General features: G+C 31.8%; 2 protein-coding genes across 2 annotated transcripts; one reads left to right on the top strand and one right to left on the bottom strand.

The window, feature by feature from the left end:
• The first annotated feature begins 7739 nt into the window (after positions 1-7739).
• LOC132067426 (probable galacturonosyltransferase-like 9) lies at positions 7740-9533 on the top strand. The gene has a single exon (XM_059460651.1). It carries the CDS (start codon positions 8085-8087, stop codon positions 9231-9233), a length of 1149 nt encoding a protein of 382 aa, XP_059316634.1. The 5' UTR covers positions 7740-8084; the 3' UTR covers positions 9234-9533.
• A 4611-nt stretch (positions 9534-14144) lies between these two features.
• On the bottom strand, positions 14145-15550 carry LOC132066677 (germin-like protein subfamily 1 member 1). The gene is made up of 2 exons (XM_059459927.1): positions 15212-15550; positions 14145-14593 (listed from the first exon to the last, which is right to left on the bottom strand). The coding sequence occupies exons 1-2, from the start codon at positions 15477-15479 to the stop codon at positions 14196-14198; spliced, it is 666 nt and encodes a 221-aa protein (XP_059315910.1). The 5' UTR covers positions 15480-15550; the 3' UTR covers positions 14145-14195.
• Between the last annotated feature and the right edge of the window lie 1408 nt (positions 15551-16958).

The raw sequence follows: 16958 nt of genomic DNA, 5'->3' as shown, positions 1-16958 counted from the left end.
TTGTTGAAGCTAATTCGTGATTAGTTCTTTGATTTTAGGAGAAGGATATTTGGGCGAAAAATGTAAACCATTGAATCTAAGGTTGAGAAAGCTCAAAAGAAAAACGATCCGCCATTTTTGAAGCTCAAAGCTTCGAGTTCGAATTTTCGGGTTGCCACAAACGAACTCCTATTTAAATGGGTAATATGTCAAAAGATCCAAATCGACGAGTGGAATTCGAAACATGAAATTTTGGGCTGTTTGGTTGAGGATTGAGGTGTATTTGGTTGGGTTTAACAATAGCTATTCCACGAAGAAGATGAGTTTGGTGAGGAAGCGTGGGGATGGGGTGGGTGGGGATTATAAAAATATGTATTTTGTAATTAAAAAAGAAAATAATAAATAAATTTTAATTAATACGCGCCTATTTTTCAATTATTTTTATAATTTATGCCACATCAGCCTGTCGGGTGGTATTAAATTCAACTTTTAGATGTTTAGGTGTGTAATAGGTCGCATGTATAGTTTGAGTGTGAACTCGACATTTTGTGTATAGTTTAAGTGGGATTTGATGTATTTTGCCCTAAACCAATTATGCAAAACTAAAGAATAGATATCCAACATTATTGTCATTCCTAGTGTAAATTGAATTTCTTTTGTTAGTATTAGTGTTGAGTTGGTTTTTGTTTGGACTTTATATGAGTTACTAACATCCATAGGATATAAAACTTATTCACATTCAAAATTCTAAGTTCAAGCTTGAATAATATGATAATAGATAAAAAAAAATACGAAAAAATTTAAGAAATATTTATAAATTACATTACAAATAAATATTTTTATGTATAAAATATTTTTAAAATTGAATACATGTAATGTCGGGATGGTTTGGCTCGGTTTGACTTTTTTTAGCTAAAACCAAATCAAACCAATTATGATCGGGTTTTTTTTTTTAACACCAAACCAAGTCAAACCAAACCACTAGTCGGGTTTTTTTTCCGGTTTGACTCAGTTTATCGGTTTGGTGCGGTTTGTCGGTTTACTTTGTACACCCCTAATCCCTATATTATTTTATCAACTGCTCTTCTCCAAACCCCATTTAACCGACCTTATTATTTTTCTGTGTTCTGTTTGTAATTAATAGATGTTAATAACTAATAAATCAGGCCTGGAAGAGTAATTAAAAAGAGTTTATGACCAACTCACACATTACCTTTAGTGGTCGTTTGGTAGGTAGCCAAAATTATCCCGGGATTATAATCTCGGGACTAATTTATCCCACTTCTTGGGATTATTTTATCCCATCTGAGAGATGGGATAAAATAATTCCAGGATAAGTGGGATAAGGTGGGATATCTCACCCTTAGGATAAGGCTTCATTTTGTACCGTGTTTAGTAAGAGGTATAAAAAATTAGTGCTGGGATATCCCAGCCTATACCATGCACCAAACGACCCCTAAGGTTTTGAATTAGATGTTCAGTTTTATTTCCATATTGTACCTAACAATTCAAGGAAGGAGATTCAATTAATATATTGCATAAATGGGATAAAATTAATATTTTTTTTGGTGTTTTTGAGTTTTTTGATTTCACTTCACACAAAGGAAGAATGTTGTGGTAGAGGGGATACAAAAATTGTTTTAGATCACAACTTCGAATTCTAAATATTATATTCTTTAAATCTCATTGTTAGGATTCCATACCCAGTAATTGATTTTTCTAGAGGCACTGGCGAATGCAGAGTATGGCATACGAATTTATGGGAATTCAGTAGTTTTTGCACAGACTTTATAGTCTCACTCAAGGGGAATGCGTCTTCATTAAACAAAGAAGCTGAGCGATTGGCATCAAATAAGAGTCCACGTGAGAAGAGTGATCAAATTATATTATATTAGGGTCCCCGGGCCTACCCTTTCTTTTTTATCAAAAAAGTTTGTGGACTCACTAATGATACTCGGGAGAGAACCGACCTATCGGTCTTGATATATATATATATAAGGTAAAAATTATATTTATGTATATATAGAAAATGTTGAATTCCCTTGACTTCTTCGTGTATTTACTTCTTCATATTTATGAACCCCCTTAATGAAAATTCTAGCTTCGTCATCGATAAAACCTGTAAATTTTAAATCCTGAAAGGAAAAATGTACCACGTCCGGAATGTTGTGTTACATGTACAGGAGATATTGAGTTACATAATCAGATATATCAAGGCCTATAAAGAGGTGTATAAGGACTTTGTACTTTACCCATTATTCTGAACTGGATAGTTGATCATCCTTCAAAGCAAAGAAAAACAGTACGTAGTTTAAGAATTTGAAATATAAATCCCTATCTTATGGGAAAACAGCTCAAACTTTACAAAAGTACAAGTTACTAATTGTAGAAAATGTACAAATCACTACTTATTTGTGGACACATTTGGAATTATTGCATCCTAAGTTTTCGGAAAATCTGTTTAGTTTTTAAGTTAAGACCTTTTAAGTTTATATGACCAGGCAAAGTGTGTGACTTTTTCCTTAATTTCTATATTCTTCTTCTTTCCCTTTTTTTCCCTCTTTAGAATAGTTCGTCAAAATACGTGCTGCCAATTAAAGAGTTGCTAAATTTTGGAATAATGCAAAGTTTCAACTTTCATGTGCTCCATGTTGATTAATGTTATTACTATGATTAGTTAAAATAGTTCGTCAAACGATGTCTTGGACATAACGAAACTTGTTAAAAGTAGTGGTTTATAATCTAATAACAAGTTGGTACCCAGAATCTGAAGCAACCCATTATAAAATTATATACCTTCACTGTAATTCCAACTTCTCCTTAATTAATAGTATTATATTTAAATACATAATCGTGCAGTGAAATTTCTGCCTGTTCAAGATAATAAATATTCGTTCAGTACAGCTTTTGTTGATCTAAGGACCCAGTGTATTTATCTTCCCTTTCGAGAAAATTACCCAACACAGCAAATATTTAGATTGTATTTACAATATATAGCTATACTTTAATTTTTTTTTACGAAATATAGCTACATTTTGAGTTTTGTAATAAATACACAATACACATATGTAGTTGTATGCGCTTATACAGCTCTTTCACGTGATTTCAGATGATACTGATACAACTCTTTCGGTGATACAACTGATAATCCGACTGATACGATAACTGTAACTCCGCTTTGTAAATACGCAAATTGTAACTACGTTCCGTAGTTACGCTTACGCTCTGAAGAATAGCTATTTATGAAATTTTCTCTTTTCTTTTCAATACAAAAAGGAAAGAAATTTTCTTTTAAAATTAAATTATAAATACAAATCAGGCCAATTAGATTTAGGGGTTGGCATGTCTCTTTAAATAGACAAAAGAGGATCCACCTAACAAAACATCTCGACAAAATCAGGTGCCTAAGTTGTCAAAAGGGGAATGAATTATTACTACAATAAGTTAAATTAATATGTGACATGTTACAATTTGAATCCAACTCACCCTGAACACTCATTTTGTTATGGGCATTGAATTTTGTTATTTTTGTAGATCTGTGTATTTTCATCTGGTCGAAATAATATAAGCATTTGAGTATTTTCCCCACTTGGTAAAATGGTAAGGGATTCAACAATATAAGATATATAAAAGAAATTATTATTCTAATATTTATATATCTAATTATATATAGGATTAATTTTTCAACGACAAGGAATAAATTAAACCTCCCTTCCCAATAAGTAGTTTCACCATTGACTGGATCATTTCCTCTCGCGGAGAGATCGGTTTTATGGGTTAATATATAACAACGACAACAAACCCAATGCAATCTTACGAGTGGGTTATGAGTTAATGCATGTGTATTCCATTTTCTCTTACTTTCTATTTATATTTTATTTTAACGTTGGTCTCATGTCACTTGATTAAAACATGTAATCCACTACAATAGTTTTAAATACTTAAAAATGGTTACTAGAATACTTGAGGCGGAATTAGAATTTCAAGCTGTATCATTTCTGAATTGTAAAATGATAAATTTAAGTGTTTAGCTTAGTTTTAAAAATAATAAGTATATTGTCCCTTCTAGGCGATCGAAAAATAAAAAGATACTAATATATTTAAGATAATTACGTATTTACAAAATACCTTCTCAATTCATCATATATCTAATGTATTTCTTAATATAAATATATTGTTTGGGCAAAACCTACTTACTTCGGCCAAAGCAATATCAAGATTTCTATCCCGCCTCTGTGGACACCACCCACGTGTCCATTTACTACAACATACTCCCCCGTCCCAAAATACGTGTCGTTAACAAAACAAAAAAAAAAATTATCCCAAAATAAGTGTCACCTTAGAATTCAAGACAAAAATTGACAATGTGTTTTCAACTATGCCCTTAGCATTAAAGAAGTGGTCTTCTTTAATATTGCTCAATTCTAAAAAAAATCTAATAAATACGGGTAGTTTAGTAAACTCCAGATTGTATGTATTGATTTCTTAATGGGCGTGAATTTTTCTAAGGTGACACTTATTTTGGGAGGGAGGAAATATTTAATAATTCTTCCATTTCAATTTATGTGACAACATTTAATCAGACAAAAAAAATTAAAATACGTTAGAATGAAAATTTTAAGATAAGATTATACTACCAAATAGACCTAAAATGGAAAGAGAAAATACTTTGTACTCCAAATATCATATTATTAGTAAAAACAAGCTTTATATTCGAAAAGAAAATGAGGAAAGAAATAGTAAAGTGTATAGGTAAAAAAAAAAGAGAGCACGTGATCACGTGGCATAAATAGAAGAGTATAAAGAGAAGGTGGGCGTCAACATCAAAATTACAACTCACTTTATTCACTCCCAGCTGTCAATCCAGCTGTGGAAGTTTGGTATATTCCTTTCCTCCCCCACTCTCTCCACTTTCCCCCACACACGCCCCTATATTTTTTATTCTTTTCGTATTACTCCCATAATAATTTCATGAAATCTTAGCATTTTTATTAAACCGTTAAAAAGAATTTTACTCACATAGCCTTAATATACCTTAGTCATTCGTATATGGGACAATAACACTCTATGACTATTTAGAAAAAATAATTACACCAAATAGCCTATGTTTGTAATATTACGCGAAATGGCCCAATTTGTACCCTCACTTCAAAAGCCTTTAAATGTGATTTCATAGGCTGGAGGCACCTTAGATATAACAAAAGTGATAATATAATTGAACAAATGTTGTATATTGTTGTATACAATTGAATTTTCTTGGATATAAACATCTCTTATACATTATTATACATTATATACACTTTTATACAAGGTTGATACATTGTCTACTCCAGATGTATAAAGTTGTATATTGTTGTATATTGTGAAAAAGTGGATATGCGGAGTGTAATTTAAAAATATGGCTACGCAAATGTAATTTTGTATACTAGATTGTACATTATTGAAATTTCCCCTATATTTAATGTATGATAATGTATAATCAATACATATATAATAGTCATACTGGCTAAAATTAAAAAAGTTAAAAGTTAGAACATTTTTTTGTTGGGTAATTTGTAATGTCATAATCTCTTTTATATTATTCTAGATTTTTTTTTTTTTTTTTTTTTTTTTTTTTTTTTTTTGTTATCTGGAATTCGAAATCCACTAACCGGCCTAAATTCACATTCATATCGTGTATAACACTATAACCTATTTAAGGGTGAAGTGCTGTCTATAAAAAATTTATCACTAATCTGAACCCTAAACCTTTGTAAGGATGCGTGATTTTTTTTTTAATGCATGAATCTTACCTATATTTTTTTAGCAAGCATGAATGGTACCTATTTAACCACATTTTTAGTGATCAAACAATCTAGTTGATTCAGTCCCTTCCGAACTCCGAAGTAATGAGATTGAGTTAATATAATTTATAAATTCAAGAGAATGCTTACCATCTTTTATCAGATTATCAAAAGTTTAGGTCAAATGATGCTCTGAACAATAACCTGATTACGAAAATCAATTTAGTCGTCTTAAAAAAGGTATGAGGTGAGCAATGCTCTTTTTAAAAAAAAATCTCTTTTTCAATGGTTATATAGAAAAATTAGCACAGGCAAGAATCGGATCATAGAGTCAATAAATAATTTCTAAATATAAGTTCCTGTTAAGACTTGATTTTCAATTTGGAAGATTTCAATTACACATGACATTAGTCGACCGCCTGTTAAAATTTAGATCTTTTAAATATGAGTTTAATTTTCTAAAATAATAATATGACGCGTTTATGATATGTAAGTTACGTTTTTCTCTTTTATTTATTGCAATAATAACAATGACGACGAAAGTCATAAATGTAAACTTCGACGTGTTGTCTACGTAACGAATGTATGGCATCCAAATTAGTTTGAAGAATTAGGTAAGTCAAGAATCTTTAACTCAAAACAAATGCACAAAGAAGGAAACTTAAAAGTAACTTAGGCAAATTAAAACTTGTTACCATAAAATTATTAAATGCCTTGTAAGTTGTAAGATAGATCTCAATTGATCTCTAAAACTTTTAGACTTCTAAAATGATATTTAATTAACTTTTATATATGAGAAAAGGCTCTTCTAAAGCTCATAGTTTTGTAATTTAGAACATTTGACTAAATTTTCATAAATAAATAGTTATAATCAATTATGTTAAATAACCAAACCAAAAAATATATGGGGGAAATTTTTTACGCGAGAAGTAAATCTCTTCAAACACCACCAAGGATTACGAGGGAATGGAAAAAAAATTTATACACCTAACCAGAAACTTTAAGTTCGAACTATGAAAAATGAAAAAAAAACTGATAAGGAACAATATTTCCCCTTTTAATGGACTTTAGATGATCTAATCCGTATTGCCAGGACCCACTATCGGATGAAAAACAAAAAAAAATTCTCTCCCTAAAGATAAAACATTTGAGATTAGGTAGAAGAAAAACTACAAAAAAGTTCAAAAGTAATTGCAAAATTATGCTAGAGCTAACTACCAACTAAACCCAACCGAAAACTATTTCTTTTTTTACGACACAAGCTTCCACGTATATATAAAGTTTCATTTCCACTAAATAGCTCCAATAATTAAATTCCAAAAATACTTACCAACTACGAAAAGCCTTTACCTTTTTATCTTAATAAATCTCCATATCATCCCCTTTAGATCAAGGCATTAAGCACTCAGTCAGTTGTGAAAAAAATAAATTAGGCATTCAGTCACCGGTGGAAAAAATTAAATTAAAGGGTTGTTTGGAGCTCGTTAGAATTATAAAAGTATTAGTAATATATGAATTAGTTATATTTTTTTTTTGAGGGTAGGGGAGAGGAAAATTGGGGAGGGGATTACAAGGTGGAGATTCGCATCCTATTATGTATTATTTTATGCAGGATTTAGTTATTCATGTACTCCGTATTAGTTATTTTACCTTCTCCTGCATAAAATAATACGTACATGTAATTTCCCCGTAACTTATACGTGTATTAGTTATGAGAGTTTTTAAATTGTAAACCAAATATCGTATTAATTTAATACACAAATAACTTACCTCCTAATAGCTACCAAACATGATATTACTTATGCAGAATTTAAACTTGCATAACTCACCTCCAAACCAGTTACCAAACGACCCCCCAGCACTAAGTCAACTGAACTACACGCGCACCATAACCGCGCGTGTAAACAGAAGCATTGAACTTGCAGTTTTATATACTATTCCATTATTTATAGGGTCTATAAAACCAACCCCATGCCTTCCAGAAATTTTAGATAGTGACAGCCAAAAACCTCAATCAAAAAATCCCATTATCTCTCTCTCTATCTCTCTCCATTTCTTTCTCTATTTATGGTAACAAAATCAATACTAGTGATTTTCAAGTAATAATCACTCAAAAAACAGTGTTTTTGGTCGAATTTACCATTCTTGAACACATCTGTACGTTCAATATGTATATATATGGTAATTCATTAACCTTTCTTTGGCCTTTCCTCTTCCACAACTCTCCCTTTCCTCCTTCTATAATGCTCCATCAATAACAAGAAAATACTCAAAATATTCACAATATTTTCTCAAGAAAAAAAAAAAAACCCATAAACCCATATGATAATGGGTATTTTTGGGTTTGATATTTCTCTTTGTTTTGTATTAATTCTTGTTTTTTCTCCATTTGGGTGTCTTGGAATACGTAGTTTCCCTGAAGAAAGACGTTTTATCGAGGCACCAGAGTACCGTAACGGCGTTACATGTCCTTTAACGGCAAAAACAACATCGTTAACGTCATGTGATCCTTCGTTAGTCCACGTGGCAATGACACTTGACTCGGAATACCTACGTGGATCAATGGCAGCCGTTCATTCAGTCCTCCGACACGCGTCATGTCCAGAACACATCTTCTTCCATTTCATCGCTGCTGAATTCGACGCGTCTAGCCCGCGCGTGTTAACACAGCTTGTTAGATCAATATTTCCTTCACTAAACTTCAAAGTTTATATTTTCCGTGAAGATACGGTTTTAAATCTCATTTCATCTTCAATTCGACAAGCATTAGAAAACCCGTTAAATTACGCACGTAATTACTTGGGTGATATGCTTGACACGTGTGTGACACGTGTCATTTATCTAGACTCCGATGTTGTTCTTGTTGATGATGTTAAGAAGTTATGGGGGGTCCACTTATCCGGGTCAAGAATCATTGGAGCACCCGAATATTGTCATGCAAATTTTACCAAGTATTTTACTGATACATTTTGGTCTGACCCGGATTTGAGCCGGGTATTCGGGTCAAGAAAAAGAAACCCGTGTTATTTTAATACGGGTGTTATGGTTATGGATTTAAAGAAATGGAGAGAAGGTGATTATAGAAAGAAAATAGAGAGTTGGATGGAATTACAAAGACAAAAAAGGATATATGAATTGGGTTCATTACCACCTTTTTTACTTGTTTTTGGTGGGCTTGTTGAGCCTATTAATCATAGATGGAATCAACATGGGCTTGGTGGTGATAATGTATTGGGCTCATGTAGATCATTACATCCAGGCCCAGTAAGTTTGTTACATTGGAGTGGTAAAGGAAAACCATGGGTTAGGCTTGATGAGAAGAGACCATGTCCTTTGGATTATTTATGGGAACCTTATGATTTGTATAAGGTTAATTATCAGAGGAGTAAAATGAGACTTCATCAGAGGAGTAATAATTTGGATTTTTCTAGTAGTACCAATCTTTTTGGTTACTCTAGTTATTTCATTTGATATCATTCTTTTTACTTTTTTTGTTTTATTTTTTTGACAAGGTTGATTTTAAGTGATTCTTTGATAGCCTTGTACAGATTGATTAGTTGGAACAAAAAAAAACAAAAAGGAGAGAAATTTAATGGGTCATTAGTTGAAAATTTACTGGGGATGTAATGTGTTTTGTTCTTTAGGGATTAAAGTTCATTACATGAATTTTTTTACTGGTTCCACGGACTTGGAACAATTTTGGAGAATTCATTCTATTTGTTTGTTGGACATACTTTGAGAAGAGGAATAATTCGTTTCTTGTTTCTCTCACTTTGGTGTATTTCCAATTTTTCATTTGCAGACTCCAAATAACTAATTACACAAGTAGGTAAATAATGTTGCTAGATCAAACTTTATTGTTACTAATAGACTGCAAATTTCAATTATAAAAAAAAAATAGACTGCAAACTTTCAAATAGTTAAACAGCATTTGAATTATGTTATACTGGGCATGGTACTATTTGAATCATGGCGTATTAGTGTTAATAAAACTATACTATTGTCGTAGACGAGTTACTTATCTTTGTGTTTCCCATTTGAGCCACTTAGTATAACCTAAGCATAATCTTTGCGCCCATTTCAGCCAAAAAAGTACTTGTGTGTTACTGTTAGCATAATGTTCATTACGTTATTTTTTTAAATAGCATTGTACTTGTGCTTTGCTTTAAATTGCTTGTATCTCGACTAATTCATATACATGTTTGGTAAAAATTTATGTACATCTGTTATTTCAATAAATGCATGACTTATATTTACGAGTAGAATATTAATAACACTTAATCATAGTTAATTAACATACATTATCAGAAGAAGATAAATTGCATAACGATAACTGTCCGCCAAAACATATGGAGTAGAAACTTACCTTGTTGGTTTCAACTTATTGGCTGTTAGGTTTCACCTTTAAGTGTTAATTTGTTATATTATGTTACTTTATCTAAAATCTACGTATCTTAACAACATAAGCTTCGTTAGCTTCCATCCTCTTGATTGGGTAATGTAATAATCATTGTAGTTGTTTATGTCTCTTGTTTGTCTTTTCTTCTTTTGTGGGTTAAAAGATTAATGTGGCTAGGAACTTTATAGAAGAGAATGATTAGAGGGTTGACAATGATTTAAAGTAAAGATAACATAAAACGGCGAATGGAAAAAGATGAAGTGTTAAAAAAGGAGTAGTCCAGCTCCTTTAAGCTTTAGTTGTTACTTCGCATCAAAGTTGTTTTCAATCGATTTTTCTAATTTGGAGGTTCCTTACAAGAAGGATATGCTTAAAATATATACTGTTGTTGTCTGGTTTATGTTTTTATATTCTGTTTTAGTTTGATAAAGAGGATGTCATACTTCTATATTTATAAATATCTTGATTTGAAATGTCTCATTTTATTCTTAATTAAATAAATTATAAGATTGATAGGCGAAGTCACAATTTAAAGCTTATGCGTTCGGGACTTTAGTCCTTTAAAGCTATTGTGTTCTAAATTAATAATTTGTACGTTTTAACACAAATACAAGTTTGGATCAATGTTGTTGGATTCAGTCGAACATGCAACTGAAGTGCTAGCTCCGTCCCTGATTATATCCAAACAAATGTTTATGAATTATTTTAGATAAAAAGACTTAAAATCTTTTTTTCTTAAACTTTGTGCCGAGTCAGACAACACCACGTAAATTGGGTCAGAGGGAATACTTGCCTTGCACAACTTGTTCTTCTAATTTGTATGCATATGATTTGTGGGGCTCCAAAAATTTTAGAATGTGAATATCAAAGTGCATCATCACATGGAAATAGCTGGAGGCTTAGTCTTGGCTTTTGATGATCATTGACTAAAACATTGACGTACTAATATTGGTTTTGGTTTCTATTATGGCCAACCAAAAATCAAAAGAAATCGTGCCAAAGATGGTCTCCTAATTGGTATGAAATTTAGTTATTAGCCACAATGTGCACATGCAGGCAGGCAGGCGGACCATTCATTAGTTTGGTCGGTCTTGTCATTTAGAAATTGTTCCTTACCCGATAAGTATCTAATTGGTATTATTGCCTTATGATATTGGCCATTTTTTCAACTTTGGGCAGGAATAGCTCATTTTCGTTGTGATTCAGATTGACATTTCAAGTGTTTGACATTTCAAGTGTTTAATTTTCATACACTGATCAGTATACAATTTCTTACTGTATTGGGTTTCAATAACCTGTACAACAAATAACTGTTTACATATCACTTTCCTAATCATATAATCGAAAAATATAATTTATAATTCAGTATAACTAGTTAAATACATCTATTTGGTAAAAAAACATTATCACTATATCTAAATTAAATCTTTTTTTTTATATTGTCGACAGATAAAGAAGATTTGTCCATCATTAATGTGAATTATATTCTTAAAATTGGACAAGTTAAATGACCAGCTCATAAACACGCCTTGCAAGTATAATAAGGCCGAGAATGGGTTTCGTATGACAAAAATGTAAGTATTTTGTAAAATGCTTTTAGTAAGTCATTTTCTAGTGTTTAATTATCAAAAAGCTGTTTTAAAAATGACTTTTCTCATATATTGGAGCCCCGACTAATTCTGATTCGCACCGCATAAGATCCATTTAAGGAAAAACGCTTCCTAATAGGATTTTTTCCTCCCAGAACTCAAACCCCAGATCTCTAGTTAAGAATGGAGAAATACTATCCATCTCAACACAACTTGGTAATTCTTATCTTCATAGCACTATAACCAACGGTTCTACATTATTATCAAAATACTCAAATACTTTTCCAAACTAGCTACCAATGTTATCTATCTTCATTTTTCAAAAGATATATGTTCAGTACCAATCAAATAAGAAAATTCAGAAAAATACTTTTTTTTAAAAATCACCTATTTTATGAAAAATACCTCCCACTATTCCAAATATACAATTCCAACCTGTCTTGGATAATAGAAAAGTAATTTTTAATATATATTATTAGGTGTATATGAAATCAAGAATCCATCATCTAAGCAACATGATTTTGTAATTTCAAAAACATAGATTTACGAGAGTCATGTTCATTGCGGTTTTAGTCTGACAAGAGGGTTGAAATAGTGAAAGCATTGATACCCTCATGTGGCAACTAAGAGACTTTGGTAATTGCGTACTTCTATTTATTTGCCTTTTATATTGCTAAATTAAAAATAATAATATGCTTTTTAAATTCCCAGTTGGCGAATCCTCACATGCTTTGCATAATTTCAACAAAAATAAAATTAGAAGAGCGAATAAATTATTGTTAGCCATATATTTGGGGGCATCAGATTCGAATATGATAGTACAATTGGCATTTATGATGCAATTTGCACTTTGAAAATTCTACTCTGATTGTTGGAATGTGAAGAGGCGGTGACCATTATAATGTGTATTTGTCTCCAATGCAGGAAGTAAAAGTCAGTCTTCTGGCTATGTTGTGTTTTAGTGCATGCTTGAATTATTTTATATTCTGATTAAAAAAAAAAAAAAAGGTGTCGTGTAAGTTGTAACAATTACTTCAAGTTTATATTAGATTTAGGAAATAGTCGCACTGATATATCTATCTTGAGGCATGCATCTGTGGTTGGTTTTCCACTAATCGAACTCGTGACCCTGTATGTCACAAAGAGACGAAGAGACAATTTTACGTTCTCCAAAGGCTCCCTTTAAGATTTTTAACATTGAATGGATTGTATTTTTCAAATTACGGATTCGAATTTAATATTTATTAAAGGTTTAGTGATTTTTTCATATAAATAGATTTAAGTTATGCATCAAAAGTACTGGAATCAGTTGAACGGACCACAAAAACTGCATCCGACAATGAAATAGAATATGCATCAATTCCATCGACAAATCATTTTTGTCACAAATATATTCAAACAGAAAGTACTTACAGAGACCATAATCATAGAAATGTAAAAATATTTTTTCACTTAACCAAAAAACTTGTGCAAACGCCATGCAATTCTTTAACCTTCTACTGTTTTACATATGTATTATAATAAAAAGCACTACAAGTAACTAAATAATCGATTTTCTAAAAGAAAGCATTTAATTTCATGCATAATATTCAACTGGATCAATTAGTTCTGTTCAATAAAGTTGAGTTATTTTTAGGTTTATTCGAAGATAACTTGTTTCGTCTCTTCGAAACCTGACAAGGATGAGATTATTGTCCCTATTTCCCTAGGCCTTGAAAGTGAATATACAACCAGATGAATTAAAAAAAGGAGATATAAGGGGCAACATCATTTATATAAAATTAAACGATGGTTAGCGTGATAGTATAATTAAATCGATCATAACTTGTAATTCAACTACATCAATATTTCTAATTGGATGTTCACATTTAATCGCAAGGGCTGAATTTAGGACATCTTCTGTATGTGTAGCATTTTTCTGTATACGTAATAAATTTTAATTTAAAAAATATTTTTGTAGTTTAATAAATAACTCCAGCTATCACTCACGAACAGGAATCATTGGGATCAGTGGCAGAGCCAAAAAATTTACTAAACAGATTAAAAATATAAAGAAACAAACAAATGAAGAAGTTACGAGAATTCAACATCTACCGTACATGTTTAAAAATAATTTTAAACTTACATGTACATAATAATTTTCAGAAAAAGAAAATTGGATGTAACCCTTACGCCCTTAGCTTTGGCCTTGATTTGAACCACAAAATATATTTTTAAAATATTAAACACACTTCATCAATTAGTCATCAGGAACCATTTGACAAAGGCTGGCTAATTTGTTTAACAAAATTAGTACAACACACATGGGACAGTTGGCAAGTCATTTTTTTGGTTTTCCCCATTAATTAAACAACCCTAAGCAAACTTTTACTATAGGAATAAATAAAATTCATGGGAAAAAAGTAATCATATATACTCAACAACAACCATATCAATAAAACATAATCATCCATCGAGGTTCGTCCTGATTCTTGTAACATCTTGGTCGTTGCTCTGAAAAAACTTCTCAGATATTTCATCTGGCATAGTCGGCGCTGTCGCAAACGCGACCGGGGAAGCCATTTGGAGACCGGGGTTCTGGCTGCTCAGCCCAGACACGACCAATGCTTGCACCTTAGAGTCCGTATTGTAAAGAAAATGGATCAAACCTTTAGGGAAAACAAAACAATCTCCAGGTCTCAAATTTTGGGTAAACAAGTGATTTGAGGTGTTGATAAATCCTACTAAAAGTGAACCCTTTAGCAAAATAGCCACTTCTGAGGCTCGAGGGTGGGAATGAGGGGACACGAGGCTATTTGCACCAATGTCTATTCTTGCCATTGTGAGTCCTTGAGTGTTCATACCTGCGGAGATGATAAAATTAGCCCATAAAAATATAATTTGTCCAAGTGGCGGAACCAAAATTTTCACTAAGGGGGTTAAAAAAATATAAAGAAGTAAACACACGAAGAAGGCAAAGGATTCAACATCTATTATATATACATAAAAATAATTTTAACCTTGAATATACAATGTAATTTTTCGTTGAAGGGGGTTGAACTCCCTTGCTTTCACTTGGCTCCGCCCCTGCGTCCAACCCGTTCAAATTTGGCCGGATAAATGATCTGCCTAATTTGGTTCATCTAAAAGTTGAGCTGATATATATCTCAAATTGATCCCTACACAACCTTCTCAAAAGATTCTTATAACGATCTTTTTTTGTTTTTTGTTTCATATGTTATAAAACTGTAATAAAGAAAATAATTTATTAGGTAATCAAATAAATTATATAAAAACAAACAAAGAAATAAAAATTTGGTAAGAATTGGATGAGTCAATGATCTAATTATTTAGTCCATTTTGACCCAATTCATTTAAGCTCGAGTAATTTTTGAACGAGTCAATGACCAGCCATTTACTAACTCAACCCATCTTGACTCATCTAAATTCAACCAGCATGCCCATTTAACTCCCCTACATACCTGGCAAATTGAAAATTGTAGCAAGTGTCACATTGAAACCAAAAACTTTGCCAATTTTACCAGGCTTGGACAAAGCTGATGTTGCAAAATGGGAAGTGTCTACATGTTCTGGATTGATACATGGCACACCATTGCAATAGAAATTTTCTCTTGTTGCTTTTTTGGTATCAGCCACACAATAGTCCTGGAGCGGATCCGGGTCGGATCCAACCAAGCCCAATACAACAACAAGTACACTCATACTGAATACTATAGTGATAGTTCCCATTTTGGTCTACACTTAGAGATGTCTAATTAGTAACACATATATATAAGTATTTGTTGGTAAAAAAATGTTGTAAGTATATAGCATGTTGTCCACTTGAACTTAGATATTGAGTAGCTTAAGAGCATTAGATGAGGAAAAAACAAGGCAAAGCTGGGGAATGGTTGATAATGACCAGAAATAGAAAGTTGAGGGACCACAATGTGCAAGATTTATAGTATAGGTTGGGTGATTTTTCAAAATTTGAGGGCCCTGATGTTTACCATGTAGCTAATTCACTTCTTTAACTTTTATTGGGCCCTGGTATAAATGAGAATTTATAGATCTTTCCTTCTAAGTCAATCTTAACTTTAAATAGCAGTCCATTATATAGATAAAATAATGAACTTTTAAGGTGAAGTTGGACCAGAATTGGCCCAACTCTAATCTAGCTTTATCCTATAATTTCATCGGAAAAGGCTCTAATATCGTGAATTATCGGAAATAGGCTATTCCCCATCTACGCTCACACGTGATAGTTTGGCTCATTTATTTATCGCCGTTACCAAAATGGCTAATTCATGCCATTTTTTCATAAATTTGGGTCGGATTTTTTATTAATTTGGGAATTAAAATTGAGCTGGTTTAATTAAATAGCGTGGACCTCTAATTGGAGGCCACGTGTCATATCTAGTATTGTAAAATCGGTGTTAATGAAAAATGGCATGAATGAGCCATTTTGGTAACGGCGATGGCATAAATAGAAACCATTGTGAGTGGCGTAAATGGTAATTTAGATAGTTCAATGACATATTTGAGCCTTTTCCGTAATTTCATTCATAAATTTTCATCGGTTGTCCCTTCTTGCGATAGATATTTAGTAAATGATCTTTTTATGTTTCTTGTAATTTATGAATCTTAGACTACTGAATAAATTTTGTAAGTTATTGCAAACGCTAGACGGTCGTCTAATATTTTATCTGTAAGGTTGAAAAATATATGAACAAACATTAGAACCCGAGTCTACCATTGTTCGGAAGCGTATTTTCCTAAGAGCTATGTTGCATTACTTTTTAAAAGGGAAACTTATGTAAATATACCCTTCGGCCAACTAGTTTACAAAACATGACCGAAGTATACACTACCTATACACTTCAGTTGTATATGTTGTGCATATGTATATTATATGTATACATGCGTCTATTTTATGTATATGTATGCATAATATATGTATATTTAGTAAAAACTCTACATATGTATGCATAATATATGTATATTTAGTATAAACTCTACACTACCTATATACTGTATACATACTCTGTAAACTAATGACCGGAGTACTCGGTTGCAATTTTCCCTTTTAAAAATGGGGATAAAATCTAAATAAAGGCCTAAAAAGGGAATTTGTGTAAATCAGCCAATTCTATTTGGTGAAATGCCACATATTGGTTCTCATTCAATGAAAATTGTGCAAATTACATGAGGTGAAAATTTCAAAATTGT

The sequence above is a fragment of the Lycium ferocissimum genome, chromosome 8, assembly GCF_029784015.1.
Source record: "Lycium ferocissimum isolate CSIRO_LF1 chromosome 8, AGI_CSIRO_Lferr_CH_V1, whole genome shotgun sequence".
NCBI lineage: Eukaryota > Viridiplantae > Streptophyta > Magnoliopsida > Solanales > Solanaceae > Lycium > Lycium ferocissimum.
Note: the sequence above shows the minus strand (reverse complement) of the source record. Positions and strands in the feature narration are given on the sequence as shown.